Genomic DNA, 18,036 nt, shown 5'->3' with positions numbered 1-18,036 from the left:
TCACCTTTGCTGCCTCAAGCTTCATCTATCTTCATCTGTCCTCGCCGCATTGATCTATACTCGAATCCAGATTATGTCACAAATCCTCACCTCCAAGTATATTTCCATCCATAGTTGACCATTCTGATCATGCCTGACGCCATGGGAGTCTCTCCGTCGACCTCTGCCGCGGATGGTTCAGGTATTCCCCAGCATCGCAGCTATACATATACCAGATCAGTTTCAACCCCCCGTAGGAGAAGAAACCTGACTTTGCGTGAACGACACAACAGCTCGACTCTCTAACCAGCACACTATACAGATTCTACTCCCGGTCGCAGATGCTCGGTCCTAGGCCGAAGAGGCAGAGTCGTGATACCCTGCGCCAGGACAGATGCGGCTGCAGAGCGTTGCGCGAGAGCAATCAGCCGGTCGATCTCCCCTCCGAACCATGGCCGGAACGCTTCCAGGAGGTCTGCCACTGCATAGCATGGCTGGTCCACGCTGGAGGCCGTGTGAGTGGAGGCTGAGACAGGCGATGTCTGGCGTCGAAATCGATCGCCCTCCTGCGGGCCCGACTCCGGGTGGGTCATGACCTTGGCCCAGCTGGAACTGCTGCTTGCAAGCCAGGAATGAGGAATAACGAGTGTCGCACCGTGCTGTAGCAGCAGCGCGATTGACTCAACATGGGCTTGAACTACTTCGGCGTCAACGGTGAGATAATTAACTAAGCAACCTGCTGTCCACGCGAGGAATCGTGCCCAGACGGTCCCTCCTCGGTAATAATCATTGGGGTTGCCCCCGTTTTCGAGCACAATGCGCACGAGTTCGGGGCTGACCAACGAGTACCCAATGCCCAATGAGCCACTAAACTGGTAGAATTCCGGTCTGAGAACGTGGTCCAGGATCGGGCGGCCAGCCTTGTTGCGCACTTGCGCTGGACCAAGACACTCCCTGACATAGCCTCGCATATCAAAGTCGATGGCGAGAGTCAGGAAACAACTTCTTTCGTCCGCCCACCTTTCTACTACTCTGCCTATGTACCAGCCGAAATTCATGCTACTGTTGGGATCGCTCGCTGATAGGAGAGCTTCAATGACTGGGTCCAGAACTCGGGCTGCTCTGATGGCTGGGGCGGACTCCCTCCATCCAGGCACTGCTAGTGCGCTCGCCAGATAACTAGCGATGCCAAAACTCAGTTCCGGATTGATTCCAACAACCATCAAGGCTTTAAGTTGATGGATTCTGGCGTTGACCAGGTACCGCCTTGCGTCAAAGGGGCCGCCGGTATTTCGATGCAGTAATTCCTGAATCTCAGGCGATCGAAGGAAGTCCCGGCAGCTGCGATGTATGAAGCTGATGGTTAGCATAAATGTGTGTCCTATCTCTGCCGACTCCGCAACCTGTGTACAAAGCGCAGAATTGAATTGATGACCATCGTAGGTCTCCAAGTAATCCGGAGTGGTAAGGTCAAAATAATCAGAAAACTCCAGATCAAATACGCACTCCAGCAGGCCCATACATCGACTGTTGATCCTACGGTACGTGGAGTCCAGCATAAAGGCAAGTCCTTCACGATCAGCCAGATCCAATATGGGATAGTTCGACGGGCTTGTGTCTGCAAAGTCAAGGACGGGTTCGTCAATGAACAGGAGGTCAAGCATCCGCAGCGGGTGGAGTGCGGTGAACGCGGTCTCCTCATGTAATGCAATTTGGATCATTTTCGACGCTTCTCTCCTGTGCAGGGGAGGGATCGAATCAATCATCCTACGGAAGTATTCATCCAGGTCAGCGGGGATGCCGTTGAGCTTTTGCGACAGGGCAGCCATATTATCGCCATCCTGGAGAGCTTCAAGCAGGTCGCGCACCACGAGCCGGACCCATAAGAAGACTCCAGCAGCCTTTTCAGTCATCGCCAAGATTAGTCTGTCTGCCTCGGCTTTCTGGCGAAGGTGAAGATATCGAAAGCGGGGGGATTTGGTAAGCTCGGTCTTGATATATGTGCTGATATCCTGATAAGTAAGATCCTCTAATCGCAGTTGCGGTGTGCTGTTGAAGGCGTCTCGGAATACGTTCCATGGCCGGCTTGACAGACATATCTTCACGTTCGCCATTCCGTTCAACCCAGTCAGACTTCGGATTACATCCCGTCGCAACTCGTCAGTGCCTTCATATTCATCCAGACCGTCGATAAGAAGGAGGATTTTGTAGCGGTCTTGCAGAGCGCCAATGCACAGATGAAGTAGACTCATTAGCTCAGACTGGGTCCATTCCACATGACTCGAGCCCCAAGTTCGGGGATTGTACTTTGGTCCAAGTGCCATGATGCGAGCTATAAGCTCAGGCTGCTGTTCGAGTATTTGGGCAAGCAAGGACCGCACGAGTCCTTCGAAGGACTTCTGTAGCGCATTTCCTGCATTCCAGAAGTAATATGAAGCTCGTATAACTGTGAACCCACTTGCCCAGGGAAGCATATGCTCCTCGTAATCCAGATTTTGGTCCAGGTAGCGCATTAGGGTCGACTTTCCCGCGCCCGGTTTACCGGAGATCCAGTAAATCGGTTCGGTGTCCGTGGGAGCAGATAGCCAAGCCACCACCGAGCTCGGGTGTTGTGGCTGCAGGACCCATCGGTAGGTCTTTTCGTGCGCAGTTCGAATTTGTTGTGCACGTTCCTGCATTTGCGGGAACTGGATGCTAGCCAAGAACAGTTGGTGGGTTTCTGCTAGTCTCCTTTGCTCATCCAGGTTCCTAAGATGCTCTTGTCGATCGAGAATGCCATGTATCTGACGTTGAAGGTAGTCAAGCTGATGCCGATGCGAGACGAGAAGCTGAGTTTCTGCCGCTTGGTTCATGCCGGCTGCCTGCACCTGCTCCAGAACCTGGCGTACATCCGCTCGGATCAGCGCGCAACGTTCCTCCAGTGCAGATAAGACGTTGTCCTCTAGCTGAGCCGTAGACTGGAGAATCTGATCCTGGCCCGCCACGGTGGCTTGGGTATCCCTACCACGCACTTAGTGACACGACAGTAAAGCATCGGCCAGGGGCATACTTGAGGTAGAAGAGCAGTGCGGTGTTGAGATTCTCCCGAGCCCGACCCACAGCCTTAGACATGGCTTCCATGCGGTCGCGATTCCAGAGCGTCTTGATGCTCGCCCGGATGGACTCTAGCAATGCATGTGGGGTGCGGAGCTTCAGCTTGTTCAGCAAGTCTACGAACTCGATGGACAGACGAAGGCACTCTTCGTTAGCCTGCTTCAACCGAGCCAGCGCCGGAGTGAGACTGTCTGGGTCGGTAGAATTTGGGATCGAGGCGTGTAAGTCGACATTCAAACTGATCAGGCATTGCAGCACTCCTTGCAGATCTTCGTGCTCGCGGGGTTCGCCCGTGCTGGCTTTGCGGTAGTTCAAGGTCAGGGTCAGGGTTTTCTGACCAAGCTCAATGACTTGAAGAATGTTGCATGCGAGGGAGAAGGCGCTTAAGGGGTCCATACTGAATGTCAGCAATGGGCTCCGAATCGCCTGACGGGTATGTGTATCACAGCCATAGTTGGGGGGGGGGGCGGGGTAATCTAGTCGACGAGGCTGTGTCTAGTCAATCGGCTGTTTGTTTTTCCGTGCGAATAAGTATCAGAACTCGAGCGGCGACAGTAATAAAGAAATCCATGGTTGTGTGTCCCAGAAGGCTGTTGTGGAGAAGCAATGAATGGTGTCTTCGATGCCAGGAATATTTGCCAACAGATGGGGAGAAAAGGATGCGAAGTTGGAAGAGGCGTGAGTGGATGAACCATACGGCAAGTATGGGTAATGGGACTCAACTGGTTAGGTACAGTACCGTAGATCCATGCAAGCAACACAGACAGTAACCGTAGTTAGTGGTGCATGGATCATGGGTTTGTTTTTCCCTGTCCATTTCTGGGTACCTAGTGTAGGGATCTGGAAGGTGATATTGGTTGAAGACTGGCATAGAACACACTACAAGTATCACCACAACCCACTATCCATCATCCCTCGCAACTCACCAAGAAAATCCTGGGCCGTGATACGCCGCATCCACCTGCCATCGTTTTTCCCCTCTTCCTCGCACAGCGCTTTTGCTAACAGTCCCGCCTGTCGCACGGATAAACCGTTACCAAACAGTTGAAGCAGAGTGGTTTCTATCTTCGACTGTTTCGCAGCGTCAACTACACTCTTCCACACCAGCATGCGAAAGTCCCGATCAGACGACATCCGGCGGGAGACCAACCCCAAGAACGACATCGCCATGGCAAAGACATCCGAGCTCATGGGATCGTGTTTTTGGTTGAGTAAAATCTCTGCTCCCGCGTCAGTACACCGTCAGATTCTTTACTCCAATAGCTTACCTTGAGATAAATACCCCAAAGTTCCCGCACTGCCTCTCACCTCTCGGGCGGGGGTAGCGTGGTCCAGATCCGAAAGGAGAACGTGCATGTCCCCCGTCTCATTCCATCTATACACCATATTCGCGAGCTTCACATCGCGATGCGCAAAGCCCTGTGCATGGAGCTGGACTAGCCCTTCCCACATTTGCAGCATAGCTGAGCGGGTCCGCTGCCCTGGCTCCTCGCGCGACGACAATCCGGCCGCCCACGAATGCAGACTTCCCTGCATGCGTGGCATGATCATTGCGTAGACCAGCCCATCTGCAGCCTTGCCATCCTCTGGTTGGGGAATGGTTACCGTCTCCAGGGAGCGGAGCAGGTGATCGCCGTGGATGAGGTCCATTAGCTGAGCCTCCCACAGTAGATGGGGACGGTGCGAGACCTTGATGGCGACATCCTGGGTTTCTTTGAGATTTAGAGAAGACAAAATGCCAGGATAGACGTAGCCACTGGCCCCATGGCCCAGGATCCCTCGCTGGTCGATCTCTAGTCGGTATCTATCGGTGAAAATCGTGGTTTGGTCTGGGTCGTCGTCCTCCTGGACTCGGGATGCCGGGACCCGGGACCGGAGAACGTCAAGGGCCGCTCGGCGGTTGGCGTGACCTGGAAAAGGTCTGTGATGGTTGGTATAGTTCTTGTACGTCTCCCATGACTCGATGAAGTCAGGAACCTTGTGTCTCTCCTGTTCTTGTTCTGTTGCTGGATGGCTTGATGGGTCTGGGGAGGCAGAGCTCCACGGTCGGCATCCAATTTGTCCGAGCAGTGCTAGAGTCAAGCAGATGCCCAGTGGAAGCTGGAATACCAGCCAGGGAATTGAAACTGCCATGCTGACAGGGTTTTCTCTCAATCAAACGGGAGACAACAGTCCGGACCAACGTAAACAGCAGGCATCATAAAGGAGACGCAAATGCTAAGAGGAGACATTCCTATCAGAATCATCGGGACTGCCTCTTCAAGACCTGCTTTGCTGCATTCAGTGCCAATCTGGACGTCCATCACAAACCAATAATTGAAGTCCCACAGCCATACCAAGATGCCCGCATCTGATGCTGCCGCGGTGCTGCAGTGGAGCCAGAGATCACAGATGTTAAATCCTCAGTGCGGCAAGAAGCTCCGCCTCTTGCGAGTCATGCATTTCCCCAAGAAGAACTATGAGAAGCATGCAGTGGCTTGTCGCTGACATGAGTGGCGGCTCATCTCCGGTTGGGTGGCGATCCTTGGGGAAATTTTCCCCGAGATGCAGCCACCTGCCGCTCAGTATTGGATTTTCTGCACTAGCGTTACGAGCTAACGATTGATTATCCAGTTCAGCCCGCTTGAGAGAGAATCTATGCTCGTCATCCAGCAAGCTTGGTTGAGAACTAGAAGTCCATTGAGATACGGTCTGCAGAACTTACCGGTACGTGGCCGCATAGCTCAGGCAGGGAGAGGGCCCGTCTGCGGCGAAGAGATCCAGCCCGTTCCGGTCGCTTGATGGTGGTGGTTGTGTGATTGATGCAAGGTATGGGGATGTGTCGTGGATGCGCGAGTGGAAGTATGATTTCGATAATTGAAACAGGGTGCTGGTCAACTCGCTTCCCAAGCGGCGAGATGCAGTGCGATGCAATTCAAGAATTGCCAGTATAATTACGCCTTGAATCTTCCCACCCATTTCTGGAACTGCCAGTACACCACTGTTGATACAGACAATTCTTTCATCTCTCTTCCACTTGCCTACCATAAATCTTCAACGATCACGATGCTTGTCCTCACCAAACTCATGCAGCCAGCCCTTCTGCTGGCACTTCTCTGCGTGCTCGCAGCCGCTCTTCCTGCAGATCAGGGAGCCAATCTTAACACGCGACTGGTAGTGAGTCAAGCGAAAGATAACGCTAGAGAGGGGAAGCTGACAGCGATGCTGCTACGAAGGGGATTGAAGTCCAAATTGATGCTCATGCAGAGGCCTAACAGCTATGAATCTCAGAGCATACAGCAGGGCAAACGATCGGTGAGTTGGAAGAACACAAGAATACAAGGAAACATTCGAGAAGGGAAATGCCGGGCTGACAAAGTGCATCACAGCTCCTCGGTAACAGACCTCCGCGATGGCGAAATGGCAAACGACAAGATGTGAGTCTGTCGAAAAGTAGTTGGGCCAGGCAGAGCTGACCGCGATTTATCTTGTCATCAAGAATGTGGCTCTGGCTCTTACTGTCGATGATGAGACCTCATCCCAGTTGGCTCTATCCGCATCGGCCTCAGCATCGCTTAGCTGAGATCGCGATTGCTTCCGGCAGACGACAGGTGGGAAAGCAGCGCAGCAATGTTTATAGACACGTCTAAATGTTTTCCAGTGCATAGACATATCCGTTTGGCGATCCGTCTGGTTGAAGCTTTTACACACCATGGAAATGCCCGTTTTGTATATGTAACCATGAGGAAGCATCATCAATGCAGAGGACATCCAGTACAGTAAAAGTGGGAAGGAACACACCCACAACTCAATCTGGCAATCCCATGACAACTAGAACCACCCATCTCGGTTTGCAACGACTACTACTAGTAATACTACTTACTAGTGACCTTCTTAGTAACCAAAGCGGCTCGTCTTTCTCCTACCAGAGTCAACTGCAGGTGCTCCACACAGTACCTGCCAGTCGTTCAACGCACATGCATATTAGACATCAATCATAAGAACGATCACATCACCGCTCATGCAAGACTTCCTGTACCCCGACTTATTTCAGCTCTTGTCCTGCGAGATCCCATTCCACTTTACTGATCCCCTCATTCCCCATCAGCCACAGCGTCTTCAATTCCGGGCCGGTCCAGGCAAAGTTCTGAACCGTGTAATTCGTCTGGATGGTGAACAGCAATTCCCCGGATGGATCTATGACGTCCACTCCGTAACCACAGCCAGTAACGATGTAGCCATTTGCGGCCACTTTCAGTCCATCGGGGACAAAGCCAGGTGCGAGGTAGATGGGCCGTTTGTTATAGGCGTGGGCTCCATCTTGACTCACGTCGAAGGCATAGATGGTTCTGATGGGTATGATGTCAGTTACCTGAGACTCGAAGCAAGTGATAAGCGAAGAGTTGAGATGAGTTACCTTCGCTGAGTCGTGTTGAATGTGCTGCCCGGATGGCCATACTTCGGGTCGACCGGGGCGCTGACAGCAACGGTGTCGCTGATGTAGACGATTGAGCCATCTGGAGTGAAAGCGATACCATTTGGCTGTCCGATACTGTCGTCGACTACGACAACTGCACCAGAAGAAGTGTTATAACGATAGCTGGCAGCGGGCAGCTGAGGAGGCGTATCAGTTAGAGAATTGAACCAAGAGTATTCTGGAAGCTGTTAGCATGTGTGTGAGGAAGGGTATAACAGGGCACTCACGAGGATCGGTGAACCAGATATCTCCCGTCTTGGGATGAACGGCAAGATCATCAACCGTGTTGAAATAGTAGCCAAAGTAGTTGTTGACCAAGCTGACGGTCTTGTTGGTCTCTGGATCCAGGGTTCTCAACCCCACGCGCTGCTCGGAACCTCCAATGGAGTTGTTGCCACCAGAAGCACCCCAGATGATCTTGCCGTTGTGGAACGTACCACCATTGGGGGCATATACCGGTGGATCAGAGAGAAATTCGGACAATGTGGGGGGATCCTGGTTTAGGTCGACCACAAGCTGCGGTAAATAGCCAGTGGGAGGAGCTAGCTGCGACAAATACAGCTTGTTTTGTGACGCTACATAGACAGGAGCCTCGTGCACGGCCTCATTCACCGCGAAGACATACTCGTAACTGGGGTTGGGTCCTAAAGCCTCGAGACCTTTTTCCTTGTTGTACACAATGAAATCGGCCGACTTGATGTCGTTCAGCTTGGTGCCGTTGGCTACTGTGGTGTCACCAAACGTGGTGGGTGCATCCATTGTAGTCAGGTTGCGGAAAAAGTGGTACCTAATTATGCATCAGAAGGGCTGTCTACATTTGGAATATGTGCCACGAGTCACTCACGGTAGGACATTGCCATAGCGATTTATGCATACCACGGAGGGGCCGCAGTCCTCTGAGATGGGCTGTGTGACTCCTGTTTGGGCACGAGCCAGTCTGGGGGCAAGGAAGACTAAAGATAGAAGAATCGACTGCATGATGACTACCGGACTAAACAAACAAAGTGGTAGTCCCAGCTATACGGTGAAAGACCGAACGTCCAATTTCATGGCATTGAATCTGATAGACTTGAGCGGGCCAAGGCTGGTACTTATAGATGAGGACTATGCATCTCCAAATAGAGGTGGGGCCCCAAAAAAGGGAATGGTGCCTGGGATCAGCGCACCGACACCGATGAGCCCACGTCTCTGCATCCGAGAGAATTCCGTGGGGGTGAAGAAGAGCCAAATGTGGATGAGAAGCCGACTTGGCGGGGGGTTGGACGATCCGGAAAACAATAGAAAACCTCGGCTGCGGGGATGCGTGGCGAGGGATCGGGCCTCGCGGTTTGCCCAAGTATCTGAAGCTATTCACCCAAGCTAACCACAACACAGTAAGGCTGTGGACTATCAAGGATCTTAGCTTGAAGAGGTTTGGTTGCAACTTGGCAGATCGAGCAGATGATTCGGAGTAACTCCGATCTGGTAAAGCAAACGATCCGTTGCCAAGGCAAAACCGCGACATCCCTTGCAGAACAATCCGTCGTCGTACGGTAAGTGCGGACTTGCAGCAACGAGGGTCCTCAATGGCGAATACTTAACGAGCTGATGTCTTCGATGCTGCCTGTTCCGTCACCTGCAGATGCAGTTGGCGTCTCCTTTGCGTCCGGGTGTATATCCGAATTGTCTTCCTTTTCGCCTAGCGAACGCTGGATGAGCTTGGCTTTCATGACAGCGCCCTTGTAGCGTTCGTCCACATCGTTGACGGCCTCCTCATCGTTCACCATCGGTAGAGAAGCTGGATCGACTAATTCGAGCAGAGTGTCGAGATTCTTGGCCAGTCTGGAGCTCGTCACCAGGTTTGGCATCTCCTTGCAAAGCGATGGGTCCAGCAATCCTTCTCCCGGTTTGTCACTCGTCCCATCCTCCGTTTGCGACTCCGAAACAGCCTTGGCAGAGACAGACGGGTCGGAGTCTGCGACTCGCTGAGCCCAAACCAACGCCTTGCCGTACAGTCTTCCGATCTCGACGAACTTTTCGAACCCTTTCTCGACGGCGAAAACACTTCCTTCGGTGTAGCCAGCCAAGGCGCCATCTGCGGAGCCCAGGTCGAATCCTTCTTGGTAGAATTCTTCCTCCAGGTCCAGGAGACTCTCAAGCAGATTACCGTCCATTGCGGATTGAATTTTGCCCTCTTTTTCCTGGTGGGTGAGAGGGAGAGCCGGGGGTCGTGGGTAAAGACAATTGAACGAGGTGGAACGTAGATAAAGAGAACGCAACAGAGGAAGTCAATCCAGGAGAATAATTGACGCGGAGAGCATTCCAGAAGGGAAAAAAAAATAATTCGGAATCAAACGAAGGGTACGATAGCGATATGGTAGACCGATAGTTACGGAGAGATAGATAAGCAAGCGCTGCGGAGAAAGAAAGATCGGAAGAAGCGATGAATCATCCTCCGGCAGCGGCGCAGAGACACAAACTGCTGCTCTGCTTTGCTCCGGCGTGCAACTTTTACTTTACCCCGCCAATATCTTCACCTCCCCTCCTCCTTCTCCTCTTCTCCCCCCTCCTTCTCTCTCCTCCACAAAAATGGCGTCCGACGATTCCAAAATCCTTCCTAAGAAGGGTCAGCGCAATATCCTTGTGACTAGTGCCCTGCCCTACGTGAACAACGTCCCCCACTTGGGTAACATCGTTGGTTCCGTGCTCAGCGCCGATGTTTTCGCCAGGTCCGTCTAGTCCTTCATCCTCTTCTCTCCCTCTTTCTTCTCTCCCCGCTCATCGATTGTCTGGTTTTTCGATCTAACCTGACTGTCGATTAGATACCACAAGGCCGCCGGACACCAGACTCTCTATATCTGTGGTACCGATGAGTACGGAACCGCGACGGAGACCAAGGCGTTGGAGGAGAAGGTGACCCCGGAGGAGCTGTGTGCCAAGTACAACAAGATCCACCAAGAAGTATACGAGTGGTTCGAGATTGGCTTCGACCACTTCGGCCGCACCCCGACGAAACAGCACACCGAGATCTCCCAGGCCATCTTCAAGAGACTGTACGACAACGGCTACTTGACCGAGAAGACCGCCGAGCAGCCCTTCTGTGAGACGCACAACTCCTTCCTGGCCGATCGCTACGTCGAGGGCGAGTGCCCTCGTTGCCACTACGACGACGCCCGTGGTGACCAGTGCGACAAGTGTGGCCACCTCCTCGACCCCTTTGACCTCATCAACCCCCGCTGCAAGCTCGACGGCGCCACCCCCGTCCGCCGCGAGACGAAACACATCCACCTCCTCCTGGACAAGCTCCAGCCGCAGATCGAGGAATGGTCCTCTAAGGCTATCGAGAAGGGTGACTGGCCCAAGAACTCCCGTGTCATCACCGAGTCCTGGTTGAAGGAGGGTCTGAAGGACCGCGGTATCACCCGTGACCTGAAGTGGGGTGTGCCCGTGCCCCTGGAGGGCTTCGAGAACAAGGTGCTCTACGTCTGGTTCGAGGCGTGCATCGGCTACCCGTCCATCACGGCCAACTACACGCCGGACTGGGAGCTCTGGTGGCGCAACCCGGAGGACGTGCAGCTCTACCAGTTCCTGGGTAAGGACAACGTGCCGTTCCACAGCGTCATCTTCCCCGGCTGCCAGATGGGCACGGGCGACAAGTGGACGATGCTGCACCACCTCAGCACGACCGAGTACCTGAACTACGAGGGCGGCAAGTTCAGCAAGTCGCGCGGCATCGGTGTCTTCGGCAACAACGCCAAGCAGACGGGCGTGCCCGCCGACGTGTGGCGGTACTACCTGCTCAAGAACCGGCCCGAGACGGGCGACACGCAGTTCGAGTGGCGGTCCTTCGTGGACAGCAACAACAGCGAGCTGCTCGCCAAGCTGGGCAACCTGGTCAACCGGGTGATCAAGCTGGTGATCGCCTCGTACGGGTCGGTGGTGCCCGAGTTCACCGTGCCGGAGTCCTTCCAGCCCACCCTGGACGAGGTGACCGCCACGCTGCGCCAGTACGTCGAGGAGATGGAGGGCGCCCACCTGCGCGCCGGTGTCGTCAGCGCCATGAAGCTGGCTGAGATCGGCAACGGTCTGATCCAGGCCAACCGCCTGGACAACTCGCTCATCGCCAACGAGCCCGAGCGCGCCGCCGCCGTCGTCGGCACCGTGCTCAACCTCATCCACCTGCTCGCCAGCGTCTTCGCCCCCTACCTCCCCGCCACCTCCAAGTCGATCAACGAGCAGCTCGCCGTCCCCTTCGGTCTGATCCCCGCCCTCGACGACCTCAAGGACGGCTGGAAGCCCGACGCCGTTAAGCCCGGCCACAAGATCGGCAAGGCCCAGTACCTCTTCTCCCGCATCGACCCCAAGAAGGCCGACGAGTGGCGCGACCTTTTCGGCGGCTCCCAGGCCGACCGCCAGAAGAAGGAGGAAGAAGCCGCCAAGATCGCCGCAAAGAAGGCCGCCAACGCCGCCGCCAAGGCCAAGAAGAAGGAGAAGAAGGCCAAGGAGGCTGCTGCCGCCGCCGCGGCTGCTGCTGCTGGCGGCCAACCCGTCGAGGCCTCCGCCAAAGGTGGTGCTGAGAAATCCGATGCCTCGTCCTCCACCGAAGCCGTCGACAAGGTCACCGACGGTGTCGCCCAGGTGACTCTTCCCACCTCATAAATGACCTTCCTTCCGAATCAAACCTTAAAGAGCATTCAAGAATTGCCGGGAAAAGAAAGTTAGGAAGTCATTTTTTTTGTGTCTCTCTTTTCTTGCAAGTCTTTTAGAGCGACTTGTGTCCTGTTTGTGGGTGTGGTTGGATTAGAAGCCTTTTTCTTTTTCTTTTTCTTTGTTTCCTTTTTTCATTCCATTCCATATACATATGCGCAGAGTTGATACGAGATATGATGCAGATTGATTCCAGATTTCTTTTTTCTTCTGCTGTTGTCGTCTTGCTTCTAAAGTCCTGGATAGCTCTTCGGGTTTTCCTTCATTGTTAGTGGTAGGGTAAGGTAGGGGCAAGGGAGGTGTGTGTGCGTGGGCCGAGGTGTTTTGGCCCATTTAGTTTTCGGGTTCTTCCATCCGGGGTTGCTTTATTCAACAGTCGTCGAGGCATTTAACATGGGTCTCTCACTGATGTTATTCAGTACTCTTCATGATAGACATAACGATGTCGAGTATTCCTACAAAAGATCTAGAATCCCCTCCGCAACCGTATAACTTCTGGTCCTCTACAAACTACCTCATGCCATGACGACTCAGACTTACTACTACGTTCCTACTACCTTTGGACTTTGGAATTCAAGAAGAACCATTTCTAACCTGAAATGAACCGCTCAGATGCATTATTCCCAGAACACGAAAAGATGATGATAAAAAGACATACATAAAATATGGAGAAAGGTAGGGAGGGGGCGGGGGCGGGGGCGGGCGACAAGACCTGACCGTGATAATCCGTGCGTTTCATTTTTCAAACATCGAAATTGTTGTTTGTTCCGGGGATCTCGAGATAACGACCCCCGATATGCCCACCGACACGCACATATGCGTCCAAAAACATTGCTGCACACCGGGCCTTCCCTTCCATGCTCCTTCGTTCTCTTCCCGGGCATCAGACTTACTAGGGGATGATATCATTACCGCTTGCGAGTACCGGGTCTGGGCTTGACTTCCTCCTGGGCAACGGGATGCAACATGACCTTGTTGGGGAGTTGTGGGGTGTTGGCGGAGTAGCCCTTGCTCCAGTCGTAGCTGACGGCGTAGGCGAAGATGGTGCCCTGGCGGTTGAAGGCGGTGGTGGAGATGGTGCCGCCGACCGAGGGGTAGCCCTTGAGGCGGTGTTTGGCATCCTTGTCCCAGAAGTGGAAGGTGCCGTCGCTGCCTGCAGTGCTGAAGGTGCCATGCACGGGGTGGAAGGAGATGGCATTGACCGAGTAGATGTTGCTGATGTCGCGCTGGTTGGGCGGGGTCTCGCGGTGGCACTTGAAGCTGAAGTTGGAGCTCGAGTCCTTCTCGTCGACGTACTGGATGGCACAGCGGCCCTCGACACTGCCCACGGCGAAACCCGAGGAGTCGGCGAAGCAGCTGACTACCCGCGTCTGCCACTTGAGGGGGGACTGCATCGTCTTGAAGAACTTGGTCGGCTGGTCGAGGTTGATGATGTTGATGTACCGGTCCGCCGTGCCGACGACCAGCAGCTTGTTCTTGACGTCCATCGTGTACACGCGGTCCTGGCACTCCACCGTCGCGATCGGGGTCTGTTGCCGGATATCCCAGTACTTTATCGTCTTGTCCCACGATCCCGTGATCAGGAGCGGGCTGTTTCCCTGCGGGTTGGGAATCATGTGGCAGCTGCGGATCGGCGCATCGTGAGCCGCCACTTGAGTCGTCGCATTCGACGCCAGGTCCAGCATGCGCGCCGCCTTGTCTGCGCCGGCGCCGACGACTTTCGTTCCATCCTAGGGCAGGGTCAGTAAGCGTTAGTTGGCGCGAGACGAAGGAAGCAGGGCATTAGGTAGCAAGTGCGCGGACGGGGGTGCGGGTTCACGTACCGGTGACCAACAGCAGTTCAATACAGGAGCTTCGTGCTCGAAGAAAGCTTTGCCTTCGCTCTGCCCCTGTTCATTGATCTCGTAAATGCGCACCTTCTTGTCCCACGAGGCGACAGCAAGGTGTTCAGCGGCCGGGGAGAATCGAATGTCCGAGATGCTATCTTCCGGAGGTTGGTTCAGGGCGACATCCTTGGAGATGTCACCTGTGGTGTTGGAGGCACCTGCTGACGACGAAGCGCCGACATTACCGAAAAGCGACATAGCGACGGAGGCTCCGAAGGTTGTATATTATGTGGTAAAGGGCGGATTGGCCGGAGGCGATGAAAGCGAAAGCTCCGATACGCGAGACGAAAAAGGAAAAGCAGACGCGATGACTTGGTTGGCGGTCGGCAGAATCTGGAGGTAAGGATTCTCAGGCGACTGAAGACAAAGAATTGGCTTCCACAATTCTTGCTCGCTTGACTTTTTGCAAGCTAGGAGCAGGAGCAAAGCTCGTTGTACCAAAAAAGGCGCTAGGGAGCGAAGCACTGGAATTGTTGACGGAGAAGCGAGGCTCTTTCGACGATGTCGGTCCGGATTGTCTCCAAGACTCCAAGACAATCCTCGAATATCTTCGATCCTGCCGAGTCACACCGCCTTCCGCCCGGCCTAGCTGCTGACTCAGTCAATCTTGCCCGTTGCGGCAGTTGATGGCCATTGCAGTGCCTGCCAGTGCGGGTCACCCTCTAGAGTGAGTGACCTGGCGGAATGTGTAGAGCTGCTTAGGTCTAAGGTACGGAGTACCTATCAATTCATGCATGCATGGACGGTGGGTGGTCAGATGGTCGAGTGATCGCTTCCACTGTTGATGCCTCAGAGACCCTGCTCTCATACAATGTCCATCTCTGTATGCTGTTCTTGTGTTGCTGGCTGATATCGGTACGGTCCTTCATAATGAGGACCAATTCTTGTACAAAGTACAAGCTACAAGATAGTTATACAGTCATCTCAGCTGACGGTCACTCTTCAACACCATACCATCTCAAAGTCTATCGTTTTACTCATCCGTTTGTACGCGTTGTACACCTACACGGAGATGCGGGACAGGCACCCAGCCATGAGTCCAGAATCCCCTCTTCCCCCTCTCGCCCTCAGCCAGACAAAGTAGGATGGCGACAGCATCGGGGGTAAAACCGCAGGCGTCGCTGGTCGTGATTCGCAGCTCCCGACAGACCCCGCCCGGTGCTGCAAGTTGAGGCAGTCTGCAGACCAATGGCAGACCTCCCTCACCATACGATCGACCTCGGATTGACATTCTGGAGAATCTCCAGACCCGGGCGGAGCTTGTCGCAGAAGGTACCGGAGCAGGCCAGGGGAGGTATCAGCGCACACATCACACCACCACGCCCAGGCATGATTGATCGAGGGGGCCAGTCCCCGACCAAGTATGCATCCCTGACTTTCCTTCCCTCTTTCACTTTACCATTATTGCCTGAATGTCCCTTGTGGACGTGGGCATGGTCGTGGTCGTGGTCGTGGTCGTGGTCGTTGTGGTAATACCCCCTCTCCCATTTAAGCTCACGTGTTGCCCAGAAACCAAGGGTGGACTGTACCACGGAAAGCAGGTGTCAATTGATTGGACTTTGGTGATGGAAAACCACGCAATTTAGACAATGAAGTCATCCATTTTTTCTAGGGAAAGGATGATCATGATCAATCGGAAGATGGGGGGTGGGTTGGAAAGAGGAGCGGGTGGGAGCAGATCTCTGGTTTCAGGGTAGAATTGGAAATTGGATTGGTGGTGTCATGTAAAAAACCGGGGGTGGGTGGAAGTAACCATAGATTTGAGTGGTACATCGAGTGGAAAAAAGTACTTTGTTCGAGGTGTCAGTGTCGGTGTCGGTGTCAGTGTCAGTGTCAGTCAGACTATCAGTCAGTGAATGAATGAATGAGACGAGACCGATGGAAGTGGAGCAAAGCCGCCCGCGGTGGGAATGCGGGGTGCAGCTCTTAGTTCAATGGGAAGCTCTTAGTGGCCGCTTCCGACGTCAGGAGCTGCTCGTGTGATCTCACTACTATGTAGATGGAAGTACAGTCACTACTGTCATCCGGTACAACAACTTACGATCAGACATCCAGGCATCGGTTTGAGGTGGAAGAATTGTGTAACGATAGCTGAAGTTGTTGGGGTTGTTTCTTTTGATGGATATGACTTTGATGGTGTAGTGTCTGTAATGTATAGGTAGGGTCTAGGTAGGGTCTATGTTTACCTACAATGCGTATACCATACCGTACACTATACATTGTAGGTATACTAAAGTATACGCATCAGTAGATGACCCGTTGATGGGAGCAATGGGAGCAATAGACATGGAACCCGGGGGTTTCATGCTTTGATGCCAACTGGGGAGTGGTTGAACCAGTGCCGGTCACCTGCCCACCCTCCACTCTCTTCTCTTCCTCCGCTCCATCCAACTCTTCTTAAAGTTCCTGGACTTCCCCCTCGCCTCTTCCATTCTCCTTCTTCTTCTCTTCCTACTTCATCCATTGGAACTCTCTCTCTCCATCTCTCATCCACTGCCATCCCCTCCCATCTGCTACTTCCACCCAATTCACTGTTCGGTAAGCTTTCGACCCTGACCCTGGTCCTGATATTTCCTTTGACTTCATTCCATGCCATCTGTCCCTCGTTCCTCTTACTTGATCCTCTCTCCCCTCTGTAGCTTAAAGCTCTCGGAGTCGTAGTCCATTCTCATCCATCTGAACCACCCTCCTTCTGTCCCATCTTCCATCATCGTCATCGACATCACTAACCAAACGACTCTTCATATCACCAGCCAGTGATTCCAGACTCATACCCTCGTCCACCATGTCGGAAGAACTCACCAGGGTCGACTCCGCCATCGCTGGCCTGACGATAACGGCCAAAGACGAGAAACCAGTCCAGGTCACCAAGGACACCAAGGAACCCAAGGACACCAAGCACAGACGTCACTCCTCCACCGCGGAAGGCGTCTACAACATCAAGGAACTCGGTGCGTATCTCATTCTCTCAACCTCACCTGCCCAACCCACTCACTCACTAACCATCCGAACAGAGGAGAAGAAGATCGAATTGACCCTGCCCATCGAGACACAACGCACGGGATGGTAAGCGTTCTATCACCACGCCTCCATCAAGATCAAGCAAGCCATGTCCCACTCCATCTAACCTTTCACCACTGTCAACGAACAGGAAGCTCAACACCTCCCCATCCACCGTCGAAGACAAGGACATCCTCAAACTCTACCTCGTCAACCCCCCGGTCAAGAAGATCGACCTGCACTTCCCCTTGGGCCTGGAGGTCACGGCCCGCAACATGAAGGGCGTCACGATAAAGGATGCGCTGGACGCAATCTACAAGCAATTCAAGAAACAGGTACGTCGGTCCTCAGCCCTTATCCACTCACTCAACTAACCCACACGCAGTCTGACGACGTATTGACCGATCCCTACCTCAAAGGTTTCGAGTGGGACAAGGATGAGTGCTGGACACGCCTCATTGTCCACCAGACCAAGCAGGGTCCCCCCGCCCAGCCCAGCAGCAAGAAGTCCAAGAAGAAGAAGAACGAAGACGCATAGAGGGCTTCCTCCCCAGGCTTGATTGATGCGTGAAGCCGTTTCCCCACAACCCTCTCGTAACGAACTACCATGACCTCCTGTCTTAACCCCTCCTCTCCTTGTTGTCCGATTGACTTTTCTCTTGTGTACTACCCCTTATCTGTTGTAGGGGACATGGGGAAAGGCAAAAGGCATCGATAGTTAAATCGGGGGCAAGACGGAGACGCTATCTAATCCTTTGTAATTTGAAACCCTCTCTATCTTCGCGTGTTTCCAGATACTCTCTCTTTTTGTCAAGGTGCAATCTTGTGGCCACTTTCGTTATGGTCGATCGTCAAAGACGCGTCTCGGCTCTCATGGGGTCACCGACGTGGTGTTACAAGGCTGAGGAAAGTGAACCCCCACCAACTTACAGTTGA

The 18,036-nt window shown here is 53.6% G+C and overlaps 7 protein-coding genes across 7 annotated transcripts; 2 read left to right on the top strand and 5 right to left on the bottom strand.

Annotated features, from left to right (window-relative positions):
• Positions 1-293: 293 nt before the first annotated feature.
• Positions 294-5,205, bottom strand: BO72DRAFT_461751 (uncharacterized protein; the record flags this gene model as incomplete). Its single annotated transcript, XM_040946535.1, has 5 exons — positions 294-2,392; positions 2,438-2,979; positions 3,029-3,548; positions 3,999-4,292; positions 4,341-5,205. 5 exons carry the CDS (start codon positions 5,203-5,205, stop codon positions 294-296), a joined length of 4,320 nt encoding a protein of 1,439 aa, XP_040797953.1.
• Positions 5,206-6,959: 1,754 nt separating this feature from the next.
• Positions 6,960-8,798, bottom strand: BO72DRAFT_223002 (SMP-30/gluconolactonase/LRE family protein). Its single transcript, XM_040939784.1, has 4 exons — positions 8,373-8,798; positions 7,756-8,315; positions 7,469-7,706; positions 6,960-7,400 (listed from the first exon to the last, which is right to left on the bottom strand). The coding sequence occupies exons 1-4, from the start codon at positions 8,504-8,506 to the stop codon at positions 7,097-7,099; spliced, it is 1,236 nt and encodes a 411-aa protein (XP_040797952.1). The 5' UTR covers positions 8,507-8,798; the 3' UTR covers positions 6,960-7,096.
• BO72DRAFT_223273 (uncharacterized protein) lies at positions 8,373-9,211 on the bottom strand. Its single transcript, XM_040939785.1, has one exon. It carries the CDS (start codon positions 9,030-9,032, stop codon positions 8,520-8,522), a length of 513 nt encoding a protein of 170 aa, XP_040797951.1. The 5' UTR covers positions 9,033-9,211; the 3' UTR covers positions 8,373-8,519.
• BO72DRAFT_451270 (uncharacterized protein) lies at positions 9,032-9,583 on the bottom strand. Its single transcript, XM_040945447.1, has 2 exons — positions 9,523-9,583; positions 9,032-9,413 (listed from the first exon to the last, which is right to left on the bottom strand). Exon 2 carries the CDS (start codon positions 9,373-9,375, stop codon positions 9,091-9,093), a length of 285 nt encoding a protein of 94 aa, XP_040797950.1. The 5' UTR covers positions 9,376-9,413; positions 9,523-9,583; the 3' UTR covers positions 9,032-9,090.
• Positions 9,584-10,096: 513 nt separating this feature from the next.
• On the top strand, positions 10,097-12,166 carry BO72DRAFT_499627 (methionine--tRNA ligase MES1; the record flags this gene model as incomplete). Its single annotated transcript, XM_040948851.1, has 2 exons — positions 10,097-10,236; positions 10,330-12,166. 2 exons carry the CDS (start codon positions 10,097-10,099, stop codon positions 12,164-12,166), a joined length of 1,977 nt encoding a protein of 658 aa, XP_040797949.1.
• Positions 12,167-13,122: 956 nt separating this feature from the next.
• sonA (putative nuclear pore complex protein (SonA)) lies at positions 13,123-14,298 on the bottom strand (the record flags this gene model as incomplete). Its single annotated transcript, XM_040941610.1, has 2 exons — positions 13,123-13,944; positions 14,038-14,298. The coding sequence occupies 2 exons, from the start codon at positions 14,296-14,298 to the stop codon at positions 13,123-13,125; spliced, it is 1,083 nt and encodes a 360-aa protein (XP_040797948.1).
• A 2,587-nt stretch (positions 14,299-16,885) lies between these two features.
• On the top strand, positions 16,886-17,638 carry BO72DRAFT_385874 (uncharacterized protein; the record flags this gene model as incomplete). Its single annotated transcript, XM_040941604.1, has 4 exons — positions 16,886-17,051; positions 17,115-17,166; positions 17,252-17,435; positions 17,486-17,638. 4 exons carry the CDS (start codon positions 16,886-16,888, stop codon positions 17,636-17,638), a joined length of 555 nt encoding a protein of 184 aa, XP_040797947.1.
• Positions 17,639-18,036: the final 398 nt, after the last annotated feature.

Source organism: Aspergillus fijiensis (assembly GCF_003184825.1).
Source record: "Aspergillus fijiensis CBS 313.89 unplaced genomic scaffold BO72scaffold_54, whole genome shotgun sequence".
NCBI lineage: Eukaryota > Fungi > Ascomycota > Eurotiomycetes > Eurotiales > Aspergillaceae > Aspergillus > Aspergillus fijiensis.
This window is presented reverse-complemented; position numbering and strand designations above follow the sequence as displayed.